Source organism: Oculina patagonica, chromosome 5 (genome assembly GCF_052425735.1).
Source record: "Oculina patagonica isolate OP01 chromosome 5, crgOcupat, whole genome shotgun sequence".
NCBI lineage: Eukaryota > Metazoa > Cnidaria > Anthozoa > Scleractinia > Oculinidae > Oculina > Oculina patagonica.
Window position 1 is genome coordinate 4,099,214 of NC_135762.1, and position 26,110 is coordinate 4,125,323.

At 39.3% G+C, this 26,110-nt stretch overlaps 4 protein-coding genes and 1 pseudogene across 4 annotated transcripts; 3 read left to right on the top strand and 2 right to left on the bottom strand.

The window, feature by feature from the left end:
- Positions 1-77: 77 nt before the first annotated feature.
- LOC144654895 (dynein axonemal assembly factor 6-like) lies at positions 78-11,213 on the top strand. The gene is made up of 6 exons (XM_078515135.1): positions 78-160; positions 243-321; positions 2,744-2,852; positions 3,379-3,475; positions 8,489-8,574; positions 10,368-11,213. The coding sequence occupies exons 1-6, from the start codon at positions 83-85 to the stop codon at positions 10,492-10,494; spliced, it is 576 nt and encodes a 191-aa protein (XP_078371261.1). The 5' UTR covers positions 78-82; the 3' UTR covers positions 10,495-11,213.
- Positions 11,193-14,776, bottom strand: LOC144654894 (uncharacterized). The gene is made up of 3 exons (XM_078515133.1): positions 14,433-14,776; positions 12,433-13,193; positions 11,193-12,114 (listed from the first exon to the last, which is right to left on the bottom strand). Exons 1-3 carry the CDS (start codon positions 14,746-14,748, stop codon positions 11,278-11,280), a joined length of 1,914 nt encoding a protein of 637 aa, XP_078371259.1. The 5' UTR covers positions 14,749-14,776; the 3' UTR covers positions 11,193-11,277.
- A 544-nt stretch (positions 14,777-15,320) lies between these two features.
- Positions 15,321-16,884, bottom strand: LOC144653955 (uncharacterized). The gene has a single exon (XM_078514087.1). It carries the CDS (start codon positions 16,568-16,570, stop codon positions 15,551-15,553), a length of 1,020 nt encoding a protein of 339 aa, XP_078370213.1. The 5' UTR covers positions 16,571-16,884; the 3' UTR covers positions 15,321-15,550.
- Positions 16,885-18,899: 2,015 nt separating this feature from the next.
- LOC144653966 (uncharacterized) lies at positions 18,900-21,069 on the top strand. The gene has a single exon (XM_078514103.1). It carries the CDS (start codon positions 19,880-19,882, stop codon positions 20,675-20,677), a length of 798 nt encoding a protein of 265 aa, XP_078370229.1. The 5' UTR covers positions 18,900-19,879; the 3' UTR covers positions 20,678-21,069.
- Positions 21,070-22,506: 1,437 nt separating this feature from the next.
- On the top strand, positions 22,507-24,340 carry LOC144653895 (uncharacterized; annotated as a pseudogene).
- Positions 24,341-26,110: the final 1,770 nt, after the last annotated feature.

Consider the following 26,110-nt stretch of genomic DNA (forward strand, 5'->3'; position numbering starts at 1 on the left):
GAGACCTGACCCAGTAGGGAGGGGATAGTAGGGCAGATCAGAAGTAGGACACGGATCGGGCACGGTTACCAAGGTAAACAAAATGGCGTTCAACCCGAGCCGGATAGAAGCCCTTTCAGAACTTTTAAAACCTCCAGGAGACGATGATTCGAGCTCTGATGTGAGAAAAAATTTCACTTTCTAAATCAAATGAACCAGAAAAGGACTTGATGGCTTAATTTGTTATTATTGGTCATGCACAGGATGAAAAATACTCGGCAAAGAAATCTACAGCTGCGAACCCTGGTAGCATCGGTCCACCAAAGAAAACAGAGAAACGCGGTGAGTCGAATTATTGAAAATATGAGTTTCATTACTATACCCATTAATCGAACGAATGTGAATCATTTGATCATTTCCTTGCTCGGAGAGAAATTTACCGTCAGCATTAACTAGTTACAGACTGTCTACACGTTTGTGTCACGTCTGGCTTTACCGTAGGCTACATAAGCTCTGATAAGCTTAATTAAGTTTGTCCACAGGAAATTTGGTCTTCTGTGTAATTCGTAGGAAGTAGGATAAATAAATATAAGTCTTCACCTTGTTTAATAAAAGCAAGCTAATATAACCTACCCAGACTGTTATAAGCTATAATCCCTAGGGAAAGATTTCCTCACAGCCCCATACATTAATTATGTATGCAATTATTTCATACTATCACTACACACAAACAGCAATCATGAAAAGAACGAGTCAGTCAGAAAATTGCATGCATAATTAATGTATGGGGCTGTGCGGAAATCTTGCCATCCCTAGTATTATACCTTCACTCGTTGGACTACTAACTTCATTATTAACTATCACATGTAAAGGCCCGGCCAAACACACGCAACATTTCAACGCAACATTTTCCAACATTGTTGGGTCATGTTGTGAGATGTTGTGAAGGAGCTGGCGCATTTGGCCACCCTGTTGGGATATGTTGCAGTATGTTGGATGGCGCAAATCGAACTAGTGCGCATGCTCCAGCGCAACAATGTTGCATGAATGTGGCCAAACAAGTACAACATCATGCAACATTCAAAAATGTTGCGAGATGTTGGGAGAAAAATTTGACCATTTTCAAACTTGATCCAACATGTTGCAACAGGGTGGCCAAACGATTGCAACATGCTGTGCGCAACAATGTTAGGATATGTTGCGTTGAAATGTTGCGTGCGTTTGGCCAGGCCTTAAAGTACTACTGGTAGATCATGCTGGCCCTGGTTGTACAAGGATGGATAATGCTATCAGTGGCAAAATTGATTCACTGGATAGTAATTTACCTGGTTGATCCATTCTTTAAACAACTGGACCCTGAATTCTGTAAAGATTCCAACCCTTTAAGTTAAAAGGGAGATTTTGGTCACGGCTGAGCCACGACCACAAGTGCCGAAGGTGCGACCCTGTAGGGGGTCCGTGGACATGCACCTCTGGAAAAATTTTGAAAATATAGGCCATTTCGATATTTCCATTTCCTGCATTTTAAGATCATAGTCAATGGTAATTTAACTAAAAACCATGCAAAACCTTGAACGAACGCAAATGTTGCACGAAGTCGAGGCAATCCATCACATTACCACGTCCAAAAAACGGGGGGCTCATGCTAGAAAGCCCTGCAGATAAAAGAAGCCAAGATGATTGCCCGAGATACCATAGAGAAACAACAAAGGATCATGCAAAAAAGGCTAGTGTAGCAGAGAAAATGTTATCTTACTTTTCTAAAAAAACAAGAGAATATTGAGTGAAAACGAGAGGCCGGAAACGATCACCAAAAACGGGAGGTTTCCGGCCAAAACGGGAGGGTTGAAATCTCTGTGTAGAACACTGATGAGGGCCTTGTTAGGAGCTTTAGGGATAAGGGATAACTCACAAAATTATTTTAAAATTAAGGGATAAATGTTGAAATAATTATAGGGATAAGCTATAACAACTCAATTTTAGGGATAATGAAAATCAAAATACTAGGGATAACAGCTTTGGTAATTTTAGGGATAAGAAATAACTACCCTCAAAATTATTGGGATAAGGGATAACATAACCTCCCCCCACCTAACAGGGCCTCACTGATTAATTCAGGCTCGGCTTATAGTCACTGTGGGTAAAAGCTGCTGTTGTTGTTGCTGTTCCATATGTGATCTATTCTCCTGTGAGACCCTGCCAGGGGGGTTTCCGTGTCGCTTGTCTAAGTTTAAAAATTTGCCGTGTCGCTGTTTTATCAAACTTCGCGTTGCTGTCGGTAGTAAAATTGAAGGAAAATTGCTTGTCCTTGTTGGAATTAATGTTTTTCCAAAAGGGATGTTGTTTGTCGCGATTTTATGTTATGTGCTGTCTCTACTTTCTGGGCCATGTCGTTTGTCGGAATTTACCCTGGCAGGTCTTCCCCTGTGGATGAAGTTCTTCAGAAAGGCTGGTATGAATCTTTTTTTTTTTTTTTCAAAGAAGCTGACAGGAAATAAGGAGTGGAGGGTAAGAAGGGGAATTTTTTAATTCTTAAAGGGTTCTGACAAGAAATCATACTGGTAGGAATTGGTTTTCATCCATCTTGGGGTGCGTGCGTGTGAGAGGGGGTGGGGGAGGGGGCATAGAATCATAAATGGAACATACATGTACCTTTGCTGGAAGATGGCCTGAATAAAATTATTTTGATTGGCCAAGTTAACTTGTAAAGAAATGTTTTCAGTTTTCTTATTTCTCCGTTCGCTAATAACTTGATAAATTTCAGGTGGGCCTCCTGAATCTCAGCAAGTAAAAAGCAATGATATATGGAATGAAGAGGAGATTCCTGAGGGAGGTCATGGAGAGGACGAAAATGATCCAAGACCTGCCCCAGAGTAAGTTTAAATAAATTTGACTTACCGATATCATAGGTAAAGTCTGCATTCGAGCCTAGTGGCCCATACAGGCCGGAGCTTATGCAAGTTTATGTAGCATGAAGTGACTAGGAGTATTTCTACTCCCTACTGGATGGGATGCTAGTCCATCGCAGGGTTAACCCCCCCCCCCCCCAAGCAGTAAATTCACCGGTACCCATTTATACACCTGGGTGGAGAGAGGCACTATGAGAGTAAAGTGTCTTGCCCAAGAAGACAACACAACGACTGCGGCCAGGTTCGAACCCGGACCGCTCAATCCAGAGTCCAGCACGCTAACCATTAGGCCACCGCGCCTCCCTTACTAGTTTCATTAATACCTGTTAATTGATATATAAATAACTTTATGATTATTGATGCTTCAGTATGACTGGACTATTAACATTCAGTTGAAAAAAATCCAGTTGGTAGATATGAGTGTAAAAATATTGCAAATCACAAGCAAATATAATTGGTCCACATTTTAATATTTCAATATTTAATCCAGGTATGAAATGGTGTTCAAGCAAGCTGTAACTTCGGAAGATATGTATCTACAAATGGGCGGCAGAAATCCATCATCTACCAGCTGTGAAGATCTGGTGGTAAGGATAAAAACAGTTTTATTTTTTAAAAGTGTGAATAATAAGTAAACAGCATTTCAAGATTTTTTTAAGTAACAGAAGGCACACTTTACTAATTCCCAGGGAAGACCAGTCTCACTTTGCTAGCAAGCATTACACGAAGCTGTGCTCTAAGAATTATTGCAAGGTGCCAGAAGTCTCTTTTGTAAGAATTCTTGGGTGCCCAGCTCTTAAAAGCTTTCATAATAGCAAAGTTATACAAGTCGCCCAAACACATTTGTAAGTCGCCTGTGGCACCTGCGCTCTGCTAGAACACAGCTCTTATTACAGTAGGTGCATATAAGCTGGAATGTGAATAAATACTGCGAGAGAATGCAAATAATGCCTCAATAATTGATAAATCAACTTCATGAACACTTAGAACCAAACACAAGGCTCAATTTGTAGTGAAAACCTTGTTCTCTTATTTTCCAATGCAGGTACAGTATAAATTAAACTCTTGTTCAAATCTAACATAGCACCTGAAGATTATCATCGCCTGATAGCAAGGTGGCCTTGCACTTTCACGCTTTGTAGTGTTGTTAAAAACATTTTCTGTCAGACAGAGTTTGAAAAGGGCATCCAGCGTTTTTATATAATTTACAATTACCGTATTTATTCGGTTATAAGGCGCACTCGGTTGTTTATCAAATAATACACTTACAATTTAATCTTTACGAACACAAAATTAGATCTCAATTTTTATTGAAATGTTGACTGTCATTTTTTTTATTTCTTGCCATCTAGGAATGAAAAAAAAAACTTAAGTTAGGTGTCTAAATAAGAACATTGTAGACCATGTTCAGGGTCAAATCTCCTAGAAAAAATTTAAAACGTTACCTTCAGCTGTTCTGTTATTAAAACAGGGTTATTCGCTTGGTCAGTGTTTATCAAATCGTGTACTTAAAATAATTACTAATCATATATCTTCAATAATAACAACGCAAAATTAGTTTCAATTTTGATTTCTAGCTGTCTGGGAATACTCTAAAAAGTGATTTATTTCAGTAACTGGTTCTTTCGTGCAGTTAAAATATTCAATATCGTTGAATGGCGACAGGATTAACCATTAGGAGCCAGCATGTATTAGCTACAGTTAAACCCCTATTAAGCGGTCACCCATTAAGCGGCCTGCAAAGTCCCGAAACTATTGTCAGTATAATACTGTAAAAAAACCCTTTTAAGCGGCCACCTCTATTAAGCGGCCGCGGCCACCTTTCTGCCGTCCTGATTAGCGTTCTCCTATTGTGTTTACTCCTATTTAGCGGCCAGTAAGAATGCAATATACATGTACGATGTTTGGATTTGTTTTCAACAAGCTCGGACAGTGACGGCTGATAAAATCATTCAAACACAGGTTTATTGTCGTCTTTATTTGGCTACGTTATTCTTTTTCACGTTATTTTGTATTAAAATAACGTAACCTTTTTAAATGGCCTTATGCTAATTTCTGACGAACCCCTATTAAGCGGCCAGTTGCCATTTCCCCGAGGGTGGCCGTTTTTAACAGGGTTCTACCGTAATTGTTTTGCTTCAAAACTGAAATTCTTATGTTATTTCGAATGGTATAATTTTGAAGCCACAAACCGAAAGGAGTGGGGAGAATAACATTTTGATAAAAAAAGGTTATCTGCAAAAGAGCGAAATCGGAATATAAAACATTGGGTGAGAAACAAGCATAAGGTCTAGTGTTCTTTGTGGAACACCAACTTGTCTTGCACTTCAGACGACCAATGAGAAAAGGCCAATAAACTCACTTATTGTCCAGTAAAAACAAGTGAATACTCAAGATAAAACAATTGTATCATTTCGGCAAATCGGAAAGGCCTTATGATTATTTACTTACTGAGTCCAATCGGTACGTTAATTAATTGTTATAAAAACGGAAGGGCGACTTTTTTTAAGATCTGATCTCAAAAGATCCCGTTATTCGTGCAATTTTACTACAGAGCTACAGAGTAGTAAAGAAATACTTGGATGTTATCCTTTCATAAGTGTTCAGCATTTACATTTCTATTCCACAAAGCAAGAAGCGAAGCTTTTTTTTGTCCAGGGAAAGAAGAACCCTCACAATATGTTTTTGCATCTGCAAACTGTCTTGCACCTGCTTGATATTCCCTTCTCGCGTTGTATTTTGATCAATTTCACGTTGCAAAATGATTTCACCAACGAATTTGTCAGACCTAGAAGGGGAAGAATGCCATTATTTGCAAGGTTTTGTCTGGCGAAAGATGTACCTGACAGAACACACGTACAAAAGTCTAGTTGCTTTAATTTGTGTTAATTCTCTGGCAATCATTCCCACGATCTTGCTAAACGCGTTGGTCATCTTTGTCGTGGCAACAAGGCGCCGACTGCAGACCAATTCGAACATTCTTCTGGCGTGTTTGGCGGGGACAGATTTGCTGGCTGGGCTGGTTGTTCAACCCATTGCTATCGCGGTAGAAGTTAAACGGGCATTCGGTACCGAGCAATTTTGTACATTGGAAACGGTTTGCATAATAGCCCTTTTTGCATCAAGTTGTGCTTCGTTGGGTCATCTCATGTTGATCAGTATTGATCGCTATATTGCAATAAAGGATGCCTTGCGATACCGTGAAATTGTCACAAAACAGCGGATAAAAAAGGGTGTACTTGTAGCCTGGACAAGTACTGGTGTTTTGATATTCCAGGAAATTGTTTTGGCTGTAATAGACAGTGGAACTAAAATTTACTCAGTATATTGGTCTTTGACTGCTGTAATAGTTCTTATTATCGGCTTGGTTTACATTGGTGGTATCTGTTACTGTTATGTGAACATTTTCTCAGAAACACGACGACAGAAAAAACGTCTACAAACCGAACAGTTGACTCAAGGAGAAGCAAAAAGAGTGAAAAAAGACAAGAAAGCAGCCCACACCCTCACATTAATTTTGGGTGCGTTAATAATAACTTACTTGCCTTCAATTATATTCGTTCTTGTAGTGGAAACTTTTTCTTATGACACATTAAACCCAAGCGTTACAGCGATTTTATTTCGTTGGGCCTCAACTTCAGTTTTGTTGAGTTCTCTTGTTAACCCGATTATCTACTGTTGGCGAAATAAAACGCTTCGACGCGCTTTTCTTGATATCTTTCATGTAAGACAGCCAGAAAACAGAGCACCAGACATTGAAATGATAGAAATACAACGCCATCGACCTGAAATTCAACTTTCCACGTGTGAGGCTTTTTCGATGGCCGTAGGAAACCAAGAGCCAGTTTTGCTGTCATTCAGTCATGTTAAAGCAGAAGAAATTGTTCATATCGAGGAAGTGGACAACTAAATCTTAAGTGTATACGAAGCTTGTATGTTTTACCTGTGAATGAAGGAATGTTTGTATCCACGAAATGTTGTTAAACACCATACAAATAAATATGTGGAAACCCGTAGAATTGCGTTTAATTTTCTTTTTAAGGGCAATGTTAAGCATGATTTAAATTCACCAAAGGAGGAACTACCTTATTGTTACTTATTTTCGCGGGTTACTTATTTTCGCGGGACTTCAAAAAATCGCGAAATTAAAGACCCGCGAAAATTTATTTCAAACGTTTTCTATTGTATTTTTTACGTTAATCACTTATTTTTGGCCAAATCGCGAAAATTAAGTTCCGCGAAATATACCCGTTCCATTTTCGCGAAATTAAGTTCCCGCGAAAATAAGTAACAATAAGGTATATGATGTGATACAGGGCGGTGGCCATAGTGGGATTGAGCGATCCGCGTTCGAGCCCTGGCCGGGGTCATTGCGTTGTGTTCTTGGGGAAGACACTTTACTCTCGCAGTTCCTCTTTTTGCAAAGGTGTGTAACTGGAGAGGGGGTTAACCATAAATGTTCTAGAATATTTACTTAATACTACGAAACTGTGATGAGCGAAGTTGGGCGACTTTGGTCCGATGCCGGCTTTAACTCAGGAAAAAAAAATCTCGTTAGAAAGAAAAGATCACCTCAGTTAAATGCATGACTACAACGAATGGCGGTAACTGATTATAATGGCCTTATTATGGAACTGTTAAATATACAGTGACCCATTCTGGCTGAAATAAATTAAATCTATATGTTGCCCTGCTTGATTTTTTTCAAAGCATTGCCAATATTCTAATAGAAGTAACAAATCAATTTTATGAATCTACATATTTCTATTGAGGCCGAAACCATGAACAATAATTCAATCCACAAAGGAAACGTTGGAGGCTTCAAAATTGAAAAATCTTTTTTATTTACCCACAGAGAAAATTGGCTGAAACGATGGCCTACATGCAATGGAAAGCATGTTGGACTAAGGAAGCCATTCTCCAACCAGGAGTAGTTGTTAATCCCTTTAGGTGGCTGGTATATTGAAGGATATTGACGCTGAAAGATTGTCCGAAAAGTGTGACATTTTGAGAACAATCTTTCAGCCAAGGGCATTTTATTACCTTCTAATTAATTTCTACAAGGTGCTTTATCATGGTACTCCGAGAAAATAAAAAATAATAATACCTACGGTAATGTGATAATCACAGCGTAATTGAAGGTGAAATAAATGCAAGTTGGTTGATTTATGTATCTTTTTAACAGTAGTTTGATTAAAATGTTAGACCTAAAAAGGCCATTTTGTTCATTTGATTTGTACTTTTCTATAAAATCGGGTGATGGATATTAAATTGGACATAGTATTTCATCTGATGCCCCTCGTCCGAATTTGTACCACGTGATTTGTTTTGTCCAATTTAAAGCATGTAGGAATTAATTGGTGGGTTACAAAACTAGATCCTGGCTACAAAACAGAATACTGGGGACAAAGAAGTGGACTTGTACATAGACAAGCAGAAAAACAAACAAAACTTAAGCAAAATGATAAATAGACAAGCAGAAAAACGAACAAAATAATAAATGGACAAAGACTGTTGCTTTAAGACTAGTTTGCAGTCAGTCTCCAATGCTCTACTTCATGCACATTAATGTACGTCAATTATTGTTTTCTGGTCTTCAGATAAAAATAAAGCTTCCAGATACACAGTACTCTGATGTTAATTTAGATGTGACAGATACCTTTCTTGACTGCAGAACTCCTAAATAGTAAGTTCAGTTTACTTGTTATGATATAAAAATAATTAACAGCTATTCATCGAAGTGGAGGTGGCTTGTGGTGGCGCCGACCCGCGGATGTTTTAATATATACTGAAAGAGTGAGATGAAATAACCAAAAAGTATGAAATTTAACTCATTTATTCCCGCGAGTTGTTCGGAGGTGAATAGTTAACAACTATTCATATTTACCAAGCAGCGAACAGTGAGATAATATAGCCCGAAAGGATGAATTTTGATCAGTTTATTTCGTTAACGAGTGTAGTTTTCGCGCGTGAGTTGCTCGGAGGTCAATAGCAATGGATATCTCCATTTCTGACGTCTTTATAACCTAATAAAGACTATAGTTTGTCATTTTCCTCCATTCCCCGGCTGAGAGGCCCTTAATCTGTGGCTGACGATCAGGAGCAAAATGATGTCGCATAATATCAGAGGTTTTATGTTCAGCCGACATTTCTTTTTGATGTAGAAGTCTACCGGTAGTTATTTCAGTTAAATTTTTGGTTTTGCCCTTTGTCAGCTTCTTTAGATGCAATTTCCCATCAAGAGCAGAAGCCTGCAGGACTCCCAGACTATGCACTTAGTCTAAAATGTTTCCCGCCCCCCACCATTGTAACGCAATGGTAACTTGGTCAAGAAATTACTACGCCTTTCAAAAGCACGCAAACATTAAAATTCACAACCCAACTAACAATTGTGTTTTGTGCTGCTGTCAATCATAATTATGGTGACAGCCAATAAACCTTGAAAAAAAGAAACAAACAAAATAGTTCGAATATACCATTCACAACCAATAGACTTTCCAGTTAAAGTGAACTTCTGTTTCCTGAGAGGCCCGCATAGATGAATGACGGCAGCCAAAAACATTGACCGTTGGATTGAGCAGAGTTGTGGAGGGGGACAGGGGTCTGAACCTCCGACCTCCCGTACCTTTTACTCCTGCATCCCGCCCCTTACCGTAGTGATTCCCTCCTCTTTTCACTATCTATTGTGAAATATAATGAAATGTTGCGAAATTCTACTTATTTTCTCCAGGTTCCCGCTACCTTAGAAATCACGTTTCCCGCCCTCTCTTCTCCCGCCCCTTTTCTCCCGGGCTCCGCCCCCTGTCCCACTCAACAAAGACAGAAAGTACTTTGGATTTTAAGGGCCCATTACAGTATCTTTTGGGGCCGTTGCTAGGGAAAATTCAATTGCCTGTAACTTGATATAACTTTGCTTTTATTTAATCAAATTTAGACAGTAGTGCAAGCAAGTTGATGACGTCATCGGGGCACGTCTTATGTCACGTGACCCAAAACAAAAACCTGAGTTTTACGCAAGAAACTTACGGTCTTATTCATAGTTTGTAGTATTATGTCAATCCGTACGTTGATCTTAAAAAATACAAGCATGCGTTTTCCGTTAGCACAAAAACTTAAAAAATAAGGACAGAAAATGTGTTCTGTCGACCAGGTTTTTGAACGCAACTTTTATGTTGTTTTTATTTTCCCAAAACGCATGCTTACGTTTCAAGAAAAATATTTTTTCTTTCGTTTTACAGCAAAAAAACGGAAGGTACGCTTTTTTGTTCCGAGTAAAGTGCACATTTTCGTCCATGAAAAAGAAATATACTTACGTAAAATTTGGCCGCTAGGTAATCTCAAACTGAATCATGAAATGCGAGAAAACCGGAAATAAAATTGCACTTGCGTGGCAACCAAGTAGCTTGGCAACGAGATACTGTAATGGGCCCTTAAATGGACGACAACTTTTCTTACTCGTTATCCTTCTTGCTATTTCAGCAAACTTGGAGTACATCTTCCTTATCCAGTCGACAGTAAAAACGGCAAAGCACAGTGGGACAAAAGCAAAGAACTCCTCACTGTTACAGTTCGACTTGTGCGGGAATATGACTTCCTCACACAGTGATAAAAGTCTAAAAAGTACAGTCGACAGGGTACATTCCGAGAGTTCTCCAGTGTGGGCAATTTTTCGCAAAGACTTTGGCTGCGCAAAAGAAAACGGTGAATGTATAAACTGCCTCTGCCGTGAGCCTCAAGCCATTTGCCACGGATGTTGAGTTCAACTGGGCCGACAGAGTGTCGAGATTGTTTGATGAATATATATGTACACTTGACTTTCAAACGGAACAGATAGAAGGCACTTTAATTTATACATGAGAGCACAACATAATAGTACGTTCGGCGGGACGTTAAGAACGTCTTTTGCTTGAAAAAAACTTTTCGTTCGCGAAAACGGCAGTCTTGATAAATAAAGAAAGATGGTGAATTTTAAACTCGGTAAAGAAATGACAAAGATGTAATGTTCGTCGTGTCACATGCGTGGGACAGAAAAAATCTGAGTCCCCGAAAGGAATCGAACCCATGACCTTCCAGATAATAGCCTGCAGAACAGCGGTTTATTTTCCGGGTCGCGCAAAGCGCGAGGGCGAGCGCGAAGTGCAAAGGAATAAATAAACCGCCTATTGTACAGGCTAGATCATCCTTTTCACGTTTTTAGCCTGAAGTATAACTCCCCAATTCCCTCCCTACCCACCTACCCCACCCAGTTCAAATGGAAAAATTATCAGTTCTTTTAATTCAATAAATAATTTGAGAAGAAAGAGTCACAACACAACGTTTGCAATATTTGTTTAATGAAATGTATTTCAGGCTAAATTTGACTGTCTCTAAAAAAAATGTCAGATCTCATTTACGTAAAACACGTGACACGGTGATTTCCACTATCGGCAACTATCACGTGACCTCGACGATTAACAGCCACAGCATACGGGGTATCCAGACATCCGGGACCTGAACCCAATCTTCCAAAACTACCAATGAAATTCCCTTGAGAGTCTATCACTTGAATACGGTGGTTCAAGCTATCAGCCACCAGAATATTCCCTGTATTATCCACAGCAAGGCCTCTGGGATTCATTAACTGATCCTTCCCGACTCCGCTCCGACCGATTACAGTGAAGGATTTTCCATGCTCGTGGAAAATCTTCAGTTGATGGCTCTCGCATTCAGAAATTACAACGTCGTTATCTTTTGTGATGGCAACTCCACTAGGGTACTGAAGGTACATTGAACCGCCAATAAACCCTAAGAAATGGCCATCGATGCGGAATTTCTGTATTCTGTGATTCGGTCGATCGGCTGCTAGGATGTTACCGTCTCGATCTAGAGTCAACGCAGAAATTTCTGGTCTTGTATCTCTCTTGCTGTACACGGGAAGAAAATTATGGGACAATGCTCCATCTGAGCTGAAAACCTTGATTATCTGAGAGTCGGTAACTACTATATTTCCCCGTTTATTGACAGCAATAGCTACAGGACCCGTGTTTCCAAATTCAATTGGTTCCCGGGAAAGTTCCCCCACAGCATCGAACACGAGCACGCGACAGTTATTGCGGTCAGCGGCATAAATGAGTCCATTGTGGCTCGCTACGCAGCATGGGAAGTCAAACTGAAGAGGGACAGAGCGCATGCCTAGTGTCCCAAGAGAATAGGAATTCTCCTCGAGTACTTCAGAATAGTTTAGTACCTGTCGAAAAAAAAAAAATTACACACGCATTAATTGTACTGTTCCAGTTCCATTATCAGGCTCAGGTATCAATTCTCCTTACTAACCGTCATTCATTTATTTTAATGTTAAATCTGAGAATTTGGTAGTCATCGAGAAAAATCTTATTGTTGATTTTCTTTCCCACCCCTGAGAGGGGCTCGTTAAGTTTAGGTCATGTTGAGGGCGGAACTTGTTGAAAATTTTATCGGCTTAAAATAGTCTTCGATTCTTAAAATTTGTTAAAGCTTTGCTTAACACATTTGGACTTATTACGACTTGAATGTATCAGAGACTTACCTTTGTTTTGTGTTTCTCGGGGGTTTCCAGTCTCCAGAGCGGAATTTTAAAAGCTTTATTTGCCATTCCATTTCTCCTTGTTCGTTCAAGTTCGTCCTGTGTTTCCTCAATTTGTTGTTGAAGATCAAACAACTCAAACTCATTTTGTCGAATTTCCTGCTTCAGTTTCCTAACATCTTCCATTGTTTCAAGAATACATTGATCAACACTCACAAGTTCTTTCGTCTTAAGAAATACTGCCTCGCTACAATGTCGAACTCCCTCGCGTTTTGCCAACAACTGTGCTCGAATGTCGTCCACAGACTTAGTCATCTTATTCAGAGTCTCTTGTTTTTCGTCCCTTTGCTTACTCAATGTCTCCAGAGATTTGCTTGTTTTCTCATTAGTGTGTTTATCAAAGATAGTCTTCCTCTTATCGGATTTCTCATTTTTCTTGGAAATTTTATCCTTCGCTCCTAACAATCCCTGTATCTCGTTGAATTCTTTTTCTTGTGCTTCAAACATGGCTTCACTCTCTTGCGCTCTCTCTTCGACTACACTCTTTTCTTGTTCTGCTAGTTCTCGCTGTTCACTTATGCTGTCAATAGCCTCTTGACCAACAATAATAATTTCCTTCTGCGAGTCTAGCAGAGTCTGTTTCTCTTCTAGAGTTTTTCTCAAATCGTTTCCCCTAGCGGCACAGTTTGCTAGCTCTTCCAGCTGTCTTCCCATCAATCGCTGTAGTGTGTTAATTCTGCGAGTTGTTAAGATGCTGTTATCGCCTTCAAATGCAGAAAGATATGAAAAAAGTTAACACGCGTCTTTTTAAATCTTTATACAGTCAAGTCTCTCTTAACGGACACCTCCATAAGACGGACACCTAGTGTTGGTCCCGTCCGTGCCGTTTTTCAGACTTTTTTCTTGCTGTAACTAAACTTCCTACAAGACGGACACATCTCTAAGACGGACAGTTGGAGCCGGTCCTGAAGGTGTCCGTTTTAGAGAGAGTTGACTGTAGTCTTTTCTCCAGCGGTTGCCATTTTGTATTTTAAGTGACTTGAAGTTTTGAAGGCCCCGCAGGTTATTCCCAGCATTTTTTGTTTCAACTTTTTCTAACAGTTTTATCGTTTACCCTTCTACACCCCTGGGTGAAGAAAAGATTTTTGTCATCAAAGTGCCGTGTCTTATCTTAGAATACAGTATCAGCACGCAACAGCACGTGGTCGAACTCGACCGTTATTTGTCACAACCTAAAAGTTCCAATCCGGTTCGAAGGACCAAACGACACGCCTCGGAATGGTGCCTGCTCGATTTAGAGGAGGCTCTGACATAGCCGATGGTTTTAATATCAAGTTTTATCCCAAGCTTTACACTCGAGCTGCTTGTAGAAATATTCAACAATTAATACTTGCACCCGAGCTCTCGATCGCCTGCATCTAGAGGGTTCTCACAAACTTTCAAGATAAAATAATAATTGCTGGATCTCCTGTGCGTGCTTTTCCTATATAGTATTTAATGAATACGTTTTGAAAACTTCCTTTAACTTAGGGTGATTATATATTTGGAAATGTCCTCAATGTATTAATTTTATAAGAGATAACTTCATATCATTCAGAAGTAACATGCCAAGGAATTTTCTTGCCGAACTCTACAAATTCTTCAGTGTTTAGTCATCAATGGCAAACACTAATCATATTTCTTTTGTCGTGAAAAATTGCGAAGAAGTAAACAAAGTAATGAAAGTTGTTAAGCACCAAGTAAACTACAAATCCTATCGTTTGACTTGCATGCAACCAAGGCTAATAAATAAAGTATGCATCGATGTTCAAGAAAACTCATAACGAAGAATAAAAATTTTAGGCAGGAACGACTTTCTTTCAGAATTTTCTTTACTAACTTAATCCCGTGCATGTCGTTTAAACTAGCAGTTTATTTTACGTGTACACGCGAAACGGTTCGCATTTAAGTTTGTACGTGTATCAACAACATAACCACATTAATTAAAGTTATTTTCTAATTACCTTCTTTCGACTTGCCATTCATTACGTGTACGGCTTGTTTGTATTCGTCCAGTAATTCAATAAGAGCAAACAGCTCGCAGTTTTGTAGAAGCTTTCGCAAGAAAGACAGCTTTTTTTCGCCGACTAACCCTCGTTCTTGAAGAATATGCATTACATCGAAACCACCTTTCAGTTTGCTAAGAAGTTCTTTGTTGACGTGTCCGCGAAGCTGTACTTTAATCTTTCGTATGTTTTCGCGGCTAAGCTGACTGGAAATTGTTCCCATCAAAATGTTAAACGGTGAAATCTGGCTTTGCTCCATTAAAACTAACGCCATTGCCCAAAACTCGCAGACGAAATCAATATTGTATTGACTATAGCGTATGTGTGACACTCGTGTTTTAGCAGTTGCTATGATTATTGAGTTTGTTTGCCTGGGCAGTTTATTTTCCTATTGACTCAAAAGTAATCAAGTGCGGCTTTGTTAACGAGCAATTAATTTGCCAAAGTTAATCCAGCGCATTCAACAAGAAAACTCCGAAGGAACAAAAAGATATTAAACAAAAGCAACTACAATTGTGATTGGTCCTCGCCTCGCCAATAACTGCAATGAGCGCGTCTTTTATTTTTTCAATCCTTAGCGATAACTAATTCAACGATCAAAATCTAATATCCGCGATTTAAAGAAAAACGATTCAAAGAAGCCGCGAGATTTTGAGGACCGCGGGGCGAAATGGGGCGGCGGATACATACCTATAAAACTGCCATGGGCCGAGACCGCCCCATTGGTGCGAATGTAGTGATATCAAATATACATGAAACAGCATCAAATTATGTTAGCCAACAGGGTTCTTCACTTTGTTAGCGAATTAGAGCGCGTCAAATGAAGTAAGAAAAGATAGACCAACACAAAATAAAAAGTTCCATTTTAATAATATATTAGACGCGCACTCTGTCCGCGGAAGAGTCTTACAATTCAATTACAACTCAACCCATATATTAAAATTTAAAGTAGTTTTAGACAATAAACAAATAAACACCTTCATCTCTTAACGACACTCAAACCACACTCACTCAATTTTGCTCCAATCGTTTGTTTACTCTGCGCGAGGTAGTGTGAACTCATTTTCTCCACCGCGTCAAGTCCAGGCATTAAGTGGCACCTTTTTATTACTCATATTAAAGCTCTTTTCAGTGCCGCTGCCACGTTTTGCCAAGCCAGTTAAATCTTTTGTATTGTGAGAGCCTACTGAACGGCTTCTTGATCTAAGTTCGTTCGCGTTTACGTCGTGTTTACTTTTCGCGGCGGCGGCCATAACAACAGAATTTTCCGTCTCGTTGCTATTTTCCGCTGGTTCGTAACCCGGTGACCACTGTACCAACTCCAAAGGCTCGATACTTTGAAGAAAAGTCTTTACTGCTTGCCTCTGTAGATACAGCTCTTTTTCTCGTACACGACGAAAGTATTCCAAGTCAATCTCGACATTAGTCGCACGTCGCTGTTTTTGACCGGTGTGTTTTTCACGCGAGTTTTTAGTTTGCGCCACGCTAAACTCCGGAACTTTATAGTAAGATGTCCTGGCTGGGGCACTTCGCGCTCGATTTAATCTTTGTGTAACTGTTTTCAACTGTCTTTCCCACATCTTGTTCCTTTTCTCCAGGGCTGTCATCGGTCTTGGTGGTAAATCATGTATTTCATTCGGATATTCTGAGTCTACACCGTAGATCGTTTTATTGCTTATTCTAGGAGGCTCACATGATTTCGCTCTCCTGAATTTCGGTAACGGAGGTTTTGGGCTCGCGCTTAAACAACGCAGCTGTCTCAAAGACATTCTTTCTTCGCCAGTATCGTTATTTTTACCTTGCATTTCCCTCAACTCTCTCGCACGTTTGTGATTACTGTCTAAACTCTCTTTCACTTCATCGTGGTTCTTCGCGATTTCCACACTCAAAGAGAGTTTGCGCTGAAATCGGTGCACTACAAGTCTTTGATCAGAAGAGATTCTCGCAACTCTCTGTTGTTCCTGTCTATTTAAACAGTATAGTTCCTTCTTGAGTTGAATTTCTTCTTTCCAATTAGCGGAGTGAACTTTCTGGGACTTTTCCGAGCTGCCCGGCCCAGATTTTTGCCTGTCGATGTAACTTGCAAATTGAATCATCTTTGGGCGCGCACAATGAAAACGCTATAACTAAACCACAGAGTTAATGTGCATATTCTCAACCATTCAATAAACCTTCACAACAACAGTATGTTTAGCATAGACATTCGTAAACTGTACGTCAACGGGTCAGAAAGCTAGAACAAAAGACTGAAAGGCCCAAATTAGCATTACCTTACTAGCCTGAGCCTTTTGTCAACTACGTACAACTTTGTAAAAAACAATTCGCTTATTGTTATAACCGACAATCTAAATAGTGCCTAGGTTAATCCATTTTGGTATTTTAATTCCAGTGAAGTGCTCGACTGCTATTGTTTGCTATTACAGTAAATAACTCCTGTCTTTGATTCAACCTAATTTGAATACCCCCTGACTTGCACACTGCAAATTCACCGTCGTTCGTTGGCTAAATATACGCAAAAAAGGCCTGTACCATTCCCATTTTATTTTCCCTCCTCGAAGAACTAGTAAATGTGCTGGGAATTCCAGTATTGTAGATCAAATGATTGATCCGTTTGTCCATAACAACCAGGCTATAATTGTACAATATTACATTGCTTTTAGTGTTTGCCGATTTTTTGTCATAAATGTCAAGATGACGAAATACTTCGGCTTCAAAACAAAGCAGGTCAAAGACCCGCTATGGTAATTTCGCCTTCTTCAGTCAAGATGTTGCTGTAGCATTGTCTGTCTCGTTCATAGTGACAAAAAGGCAGACTTTCCCTTAGGAAAACTTTCGTCGACTCGACCAACTGAACGCATGCCTAACAACAACTCTTTTAAACAATTTTCGTGTTGTTATTAGTTTTAGTTTCCACTGTGTTGAAAGCGTGTCTCTATAGTTTTAATAGCCTAATATCAAGTCTGTGGGAATACTTAAGCTTTCTCTCAAAACTGGATGACTTTACTCCAATATTTCAATTCCATAGAAACGTGTTGCTAAGGAAACAAGACAGGTTGTACAGACAATACCAGCTTGGGAGCCGCGCGTCCTTGACGTACTTGTCGAGAGTGCTTTTGGACATGCCTGTGGCGTCACAGATGACACCACAAGGCAGTTGCGAATTTATTCTTTGGTCGCACTGAAAGAGACCCATTGTTCTATCTATTGTGCGCAATGTTTTCCAGAGGACTTTAAACGCAACGTTTGTTCTCACGGCAGCAGGTTTTTGAGCTGCTACCAAAAACGAATTTGTCTCGAACAGCATACCGTTGTCCCAACAATGTTAACGATGCGTTAAATGTTGTCTCGTGTAACATTTGTGCGTTAAAAGTCGTCGTTAAAAAACGTCGTTGATCGTCTCGCGTATAATGACTTGTCGCTAAAAAATAGCTTTGGTGTGGTGCTGTGGAGCGCCACAGTATCCAGAATGGCAGTTCCCACTGCTATTTGCTATTTTGTCTGGAAAAGAGAATATTTTAAGGAGATGATTCAAGTTGCTCGTAATGTTTAAAACCCATTGCACAAAAATCCTCATGCATTAAAACAGAAAAATATATCTTTACTAGAACAGAATATTTCAAACCATTTTTTTTTAAGAATTTAATATATGCTTAAAAAAACATGGCCTGCGTAGCTGGCCCACAAGCAAGCGGCGAAGCCGCGACAAAACAGTTCCAACGATTGGTAAAACAGTTCTAACGATTGATTTGATTTTGGCCCTTTGCCTTGGGGAGGAGAAGCTTCTCCTCCCCAAGCCACTCGCGGCTTCGCCGCTTGCTTGTGCGCGCTAAACCCAACAATACCGCCAGCTACGCAGGCTAAAAAAACAAAATTGACAAATTGCCAGAATTAAGGCAGGTGTACTTATAATTATTACTCTTCACATCACAGGGGAGCTCAATTCTGTTCAGCGTATCAAAAAGTTGCCTGAGGTTGCCAAAATTCAATACGGTAACAAACTTTCACTTCCGCGGTGGTTGACCGAAGGCAATATTTTTTCTATCCGTAATATGCAACAATTAAAACATAGAAATATTTCCTACTGCAGCAATTAGTTCTCCCCAAGCAGGCAGCAACTGAAATATAATATACCCGACAAATAAATTAAAAACGTTATATAGATATTTGTATTTTGTTTTTTGTCCTTTGCTAGGTTTTTTAGCCGCCTTCAGATAATTAAACCAATAATCTCTTAACGACAAACGCTGCCCACAAAAAAAATCGTTTTTAATTGGAAAAGCCCTGAGACATATAAACAGCTTTTACCGTGGATTAGCCTTAATTAAAATACATGTATATTTTAGTAAAATGTGTAAATTGCAAGCCAATTTTAATTTAAAACTGAAAGAGATTTGTCAATTCTGTGGCGGTTTGTAAGGCCATTTCTCAAGGCTTCAAAAAGAAATATTTTACTGAAAAGACCGTTGAAAACATTTTTGGTTTAAGTTTTTTTTTATTTTCTACTTTCATCTACGCTTGTCGAATATTGTAGCCCTTCACAAAGTGGACAGTGGAATACAATTACTGGGAATAGTGTAAACTGGCAACACCTGTGAGCCATTTTGTGCAAACATTTATTCAACCAAACTCAAAAACAGTCCGCCGAGCATTGTTGTTCAGTTGCCAGACTCCAAAATTACGGTACGTTAAGCTGCCACACTGGAGAAAGATTATATACCTGACAACTGAAGAACTTTCGTCGTGTTTTACAAGATTTACGCGGTGAATTTTACTAATCTATACATATTGACGCTTTTTCGATTGATACCTGCACGTCCTTGCGCAAGTAAACAGCACTCCGTTTTTTTTCTCGGTGCATTGGTTCGGTTGGCAGTTATCGCGCTAGATATCTTCTACAACCGGATGAAGTCAGAAGCACTTTAATGTAAAAGCTGTATTGCACACTGGCGTGTAATGGTTAAAGCTATTACAGAATCTTCGTGGGAAATCCTCAAGGTAGAGAAAGCCCGCCATTCTGTTGATACTTGTTATATTTATGCGTGTTCAGCGAAGTCCTCTGAAAGAGCAATTTATCGAAGATATCTAAGCATTGGAATGAAATTATTTAAAAACAGCCAACAATACAGCACTTCCATGTTTTAAATGGTCGAAGTGGATTGTCTCACTGGGATATTTTCAGGATTTCTCTGATAAATTGGCCTTAAAATTCTTGTTGACACGCGGTGACAACCAAAAAATAATTACCTTTTAAAGCAAACGTCATCAAAATTCACCTTGAATAATCAGCACGTTCTGGGTTGCACGACGAAATTAAAATTTCAAGAACCTAAAATGCTCTTTAGAAGAAAAATTTAACACTGAACGCCGATAGTGGTGAACATTTATTAAGCTTGCAATTTGGAAAAATGCTAGAGTTGAGTTCTGTAGTGGAAGGAAAACAGTCGACAATAACAAAGGACCTTCATTTCTCAGAAGATGCAAGCTTCAGTGAGAATAACTTAACAAGCAACATGGCAATTCATAAAGCGAAAAGGAGAGTTCAGTTTTCAAGTCCACTAGAATACTGGAGGGAATTTGACAAAGAAACCGGGGAGGTTTACGAACTGAAAGATTTAAAAATCGCGGAAGGGGAAGGAATGAAACAACCATTAAAAAACATTGAAACATACGACAACGATCAAAGCAAGAACGCGCAAAAAGGTGTGCCAAAAACGCAAAGCATTACCGACGTCATTCAAGCTTTTCAAAAACGACAATATAAAAGAATAGATGTATCAAAACAGACGCAAGAAAAAAGACAAGATTTTAGCGCTGTTCAAAAACGAAACGTGAAACCTTCGTCAGGTTCTTTACATACGAAGCAGCTGAAACACGGTCGTTTACTTTGCAATGTGTCAACCTGTTCTAAGTTAGCAAACGACGGGGAATTTTTGCTGAACCTTCGAGAAAAACCTTCGCTTATTCAAAGCTATTGTACATATTCTTTTTCAAGTTCGATGGGCATGCTGACGGGCTTTAAAGTTTCCCCATTGCCGCTAGTTTCCACAAGTAGTAAATTATACGACGAGAGATTGTTGCCACGGACTGCATTTGGCACCGTGGACAGAAAATATTCTTCAATCAGAACTGCAAGAAACGACGGTGGACTGCCGTCTGTGTTCGGAAAGTCATCAACGCCATACATTGTACAACTCTTTGACTAATGACTAATTATAAGACACTAAAACATGTTTCCTAGAATCTTTGCTGATTTTATTTTTGTTATTATACAGTCAACTCTCTCTAAAACGGACACCTTCAGGACCGGCCGCAGCTGTCCGTCTTAGAGAGGTGTCCGTCTTGTAGAGAGTCGAGGAAACATGACACCAGTAAAGCTAAACCTATGCGCAATGAATACACCGTCTGTTTTGAGTCTGTTTAAAGTCGCTTTCTTTAACAAAACCTACAAACTGGGAAATCAATAATGTCAGAAAATTGACTCGTTTTTTTTTCTTTACAATCGATAATTCACTGCTTCACGTAAGAAGAGAAGCTTCATTGTTTTGGTTAGTAAGCTTGGTATGCGCGTATCCTTAGGGCACTGACCATCTTTCTTTTTAGCGATATGAATAATGGAAGTATTTTCACTAATAAAATATGATAAAAAACACTTCTTAGGTGTCCGTTGAAGATTTCAAAGTGTCCGTTGTCCGTCTTAGAGAGGTGTCCGTCTTATAGGGAGTTTGGTTACAGTAAAATGACTGAACAACGGCAGGGACCATCACCAGGTGTCCGTCTATTGGAGGTGTCCATCTTATAGAGGTGTCCGTTAAGAGAGAGTTGACTGTATTTCTACAAATATATATTAATTTCTTATGGGAGACGCAGTGGCGTATTGGGTAGCACGTTGCTCTCTGCGCTCCGAGCGGCGAGCACAGGCCTCCTAGGGTCATATCTTTGTGTTAAGGCGGAGGTAAATGTGAATTTGAATGAAATTTTAAGAGGTTTGAAGAAGGGGTAGAAGAAAAAAAAAATTTCTACTACTTTTTTATTGCAAATTCTAATTTTAAAACTTCATTAAATTTTCAATATTTTTATTTCTCTAAATTTTAAAACTCCTTTGAGAAAAACTATTTCCTCCAAAAATCCCAAAAAATTTAGCAAACACCCCAAAAATAGATTTATGAGATAAGCAGAGAGTTTTTACACTGCTGATATTGGCAGTAAAACCATAATTTTAAATGCACGGCTAGTACGACGACACTTGTATTGGACAATTTATTTGGCCGATATTTCGACTAGTCAACTAGTCTTCTACAGGACCAGAGCTGGTGTGACCCTCTGCATTTAATCGTCCCACAGTAAAACCATGTTAAGAGACGCAACATGGCATTCATGTTTACTCCCGCCTAAATTCTCACATTGCCTTAGGGTGGATTTTCGCTGTCGCGTAATTTTTTTCCTGGTTTTACGTGCGAGAAAAAATTTAGAGACAATGTATGAACGACTTGCGTAAACGTGTTTTCACGCACGTGAACGCACGTAAAAAATTACGCGACAGGAGTGGAAATCCACCTTTGCTCTGGAGTATAAATACGTTGCGGCAACGATGTGCCACCTGACGGAGACTGACTGGAGGGCGGACGGATTGGACTACTGACTCCCCAGCTTTTCCCACCCTTTCCACGACTTGTCATCTCCCGCCTGCTTTGGTTCTTGTCCAATGATTCAAAGGATCTGGAATCTATATGACAAATTCAAATTACTTCGCTCCAGGCGTTCGCGGAGTATGCAACTACACGTGGCGGGATTGATAAGTTGTACTCGGGATTTCACCCGTGACAGTTCATCCCGTCCCGTGAAAAGCAAACTTGTTCTGACGCTATTGCATTCCATGGCATCCAAGAACGACGAATTTACATTTATGATTCACAAAAAACTTTATTTGACAGACTGATATGAATGCAAATCAATTCAAAGAAAATCTTGTCCGTGATTGAAAGAAAGAATGGCCTTAATAATTAATTCGGCGTATTTCTAGTCTGACTATCTCGACTAAACGCTTCAAACGGAGTCTCTGAGTCATGGAATTTTTATGTGAAATGCTATAAACGCTAATTTCCATATGAAAGAGTAAAGTATTTACTTCTTCTTCCAGATCTTTTGTTACGTGGATGATTTCGTTAAAGCAAATTGAATACTAGTGTCGCTTCTCTTGACCTCGCCGGCTAAGCCTATTGTGCTTTTTACCAATGAGAACCTTTGCTTTACAATTACACATCAGTCACTCGCGATTTAGCCGGCACGTTCTTTTTTACGCTGGATAAATAGATGTACTTTGTGTGTTTGCGTTGCTATCGAGTTCCGAAACTAAACCAAACTGGAGTGTTTCCACCACAAAGTGAACTATTTGGAGTAAACTTTGCTTCGACTGATAAACATCTGAGAAGCATCAGAGCTAAGTGGATGACATCGTTAATACGGGAACTGATTTATTTTTAATCTTCAAGCAACTATAGAAAGTCGTAATGTTCAGCCGGACTATGCTGATGTACAGATCCATTAGAGCAAAACGAATCAAGACAAAAGAAGCAAATTGGAAGAAGTGAAGCAATTAGTTATATTACATCAAAAGCTGGATAAGTCCTATACCAAACCAGTCAACTCGATTTGAAGAGTGGCCATTTATTGCATTGGTAATTTGATTAGTATCGCATACAATCTAAACATTTGAAGTACTTTCAAACTTCCAATGAAGAAACATCGAAGCAAGCGAAGAAAGAAAACCAAGACCTTGCACGCTAAAGAAACCTCAACCAACGAAGCTTGCGAAATTAATTCGCTGAGAGAGAAGGTCAAGGACATGAAACCAGGCGATCTGAAATTCAATCTTGTGTGTGAGGAGCATTATAGTTTGTACGAGAGAACTTCGGTAAGAGAAGAAACAAGGAAAGAAGATGCAAGTTCTGAGCCTGCATTAGAGAACGAACTGAAAGACGAAACAACGCGTGTGTTAAAAGGTCAAGGCAAATCCGCTTTACCGCCATTGAGAGAGAAAACACAAAGACGGAAACGATTGACCTTTGAGCGAACAGGACGTGCTTGCAAGCACTCGACACCTGATACGAAACCCGAAGACGCAGAAAGAAATGATATGACAGGAAATATAGCTCCAACCTCCTCTGAGGGTCAAAAGAAACTTGCAAGTTTATCGTTTGTAGGGATTTACGATTTGGATGACATGGACAAAACCGAAATGAAAAAGAGCAATAAACTAGACGGCATTTTGAAATCTAAAAAGCAAGCAGCTGAAGACGAAATATGTTGCGAGGAAAATGCAGAAGAAAAAGTAGAGGAACCTGACGATTTAAAAACAAAACGTTATTTCATTCAAACTTTAACACTCGAGGGACACAGCTCCTTAAGCAATAGGACACTATTCCAAGATAAATTTGTACTTCCTGGTATTAACAAAAATTCCGTATCGACACGTTCAAATAAAATTGTCGATGATGCACATAAAACATCTCAAAGACGAGAAAGACAGTACAATAACACGGGAAAGCAAGAACAGGCTTCCTAACATAGTTCAAAGCGAGAACAGGACTCCCAGGAACAGCCACAGAGGAAAATTAAGAGTTCACGATAACTCTTTTGAACAAGTTTATCTAGAAAGGAATATTCCTCGATTGCCACTTATAGTAAATGGGAGGATGACACAGTCTTAACACTCAAATTCGGCCAGTGTTCTTTGTTAAAATATATTTTATTTATTTGTTCCCTTTCCGCGTCGATTCAACAAAAGCGATTTTACCGGATGTTATAAATTTAATTATTTATTAAAGTTAACGCAAGTGTAAAAATATAAATAAAGTTTACGCTCTTTAAACATGACATGTCCTTGTGGTCGCAATGTTTTCTGTTTAACACTGAACGGTTTTTACGAGACAAAAAGTAAGTACAGTCTGTGTTATTGAACTTTATGACGGCCGGCTGAGCAGTGTTTTCACTCCACTAGCGATAACACCATATCTCTAAAATTTCTGCAATCGTAGTTTCCAAAGTTAGTTTATTTATTCACCGGTGCAAGGAAATTTTTGATATTTTTTATATTGATGTGAAAACATCAAATCTATTCAAGTCAAACTTTATGATGCCAAAAGATGAAAATCCGGCTTAGTGTGAGTGCTGTTTTTGTTTGCATACATACTAGTTATGCAAGGTAACTATGGAAACCTCATTCTCGGTATACACACCAGCCTTTAGGCGAGTGTGAACCAAGAAAAAAAGTGACAAGTGGGAATCAAGAACACGAGAATGAGTTGTGTAACCAGCAAGAAAAACACTACAACCGAGAAACACGCAGCGCACGAGGGAAGGTGGGTAAAACGTCGAAATACAACGGCTTCCTGTATTCTGATTGGCTGTATTTTTATGGCATGGTATAAAACGCAAATCACTCCACCGACTATTCAAAGTTTTAAGTAGTCAAAGCTTTAAAGCTTTTCAGACAGACGTGAAGCATTACCTGTTAAATTATTTAACGATATTGTAAGCAAGGAAGATCACAAGCTGGCTAACCTGTTACCGCCTATGGCCAGTTCTCACGCTCAGCGTTTGAGAAATTGAGAAATAAGAGACGTTTTGACATTCCAGTTTGTCACACCGATCGTTTTATGAAATTTTTTATTGTTAGCCACGCGATGTAATAGTTTAAACCATTCTATTGTAATTTTTACAAATTGTACGTAAATCAGTCTTACGACTGCAATGCATAATATTTTTAATAAACGAGTTTATCTATTCAGTTTAACACTAGAGACAGTAGACAGTTGATCGGTTGCTTCGAGACAAAGGCACAGCGGCAAACGAAATGGCCACGTGACTTGGTAACCAAGCTACTTTCAAAGCCTGCTTTACAAACAGAATCTTAGTGTAATCACTAGACGGGATTAGTTTCTAAACAAACTTTGTGTAGCCTGGTTGGTAACCAGTGTATGAGTTATTAGTAGAAACTCGGCTGTGTTCTATAGGAAATACGCAAATCTAATTGGCTTACCCATTGTTTTCTATTTAGGAACTGGAAGATGGTTCTCCATGTTCAGTTCAAAAAATTAGAGTTCATCACTAAATTTTCTCCGATTCTGATTGGTTTTAATTGGTCACGTGACGTGATAGGGTTGACCCGCGAAGTGCCCGTTCCAGGAAAATACCCGAATAGATGGTACTCGTCCGTGATTATTTTTTTGTAAACACTCGGGCCTACAGACAACAATAATTTGTGGCAGGCTATACGTATGAATAAATATTTGATTGATCTGCATTTAGTGGGTTTCTTTTCTGGTTTTGTTTCGTTTGTTACATTTCGGCTTTTACGTCTTTTATACAAAGTAAAAAATTATTCAAAGATGCTCGTTTTTGAATGGGTGCGCGGCAGAAAATTTAGCTGTACAGTCAACTCTCTCTAAAACGGACACCTTCGGGGCCGGCTCCAGCTGTCCGTCTTAGAGAGGTTTCTGTCTTATAGGGAGTTTGGTTACAGTAAAATGACTGAAAAAACGGCAAGGACGGGACCATCACCAGTTGTCCGTCCTATAGAGGCGTCCGTCTTATGGAGGTGTCCGTTAAGAGAGAGTTGACTGTAAACCCGGCAATGA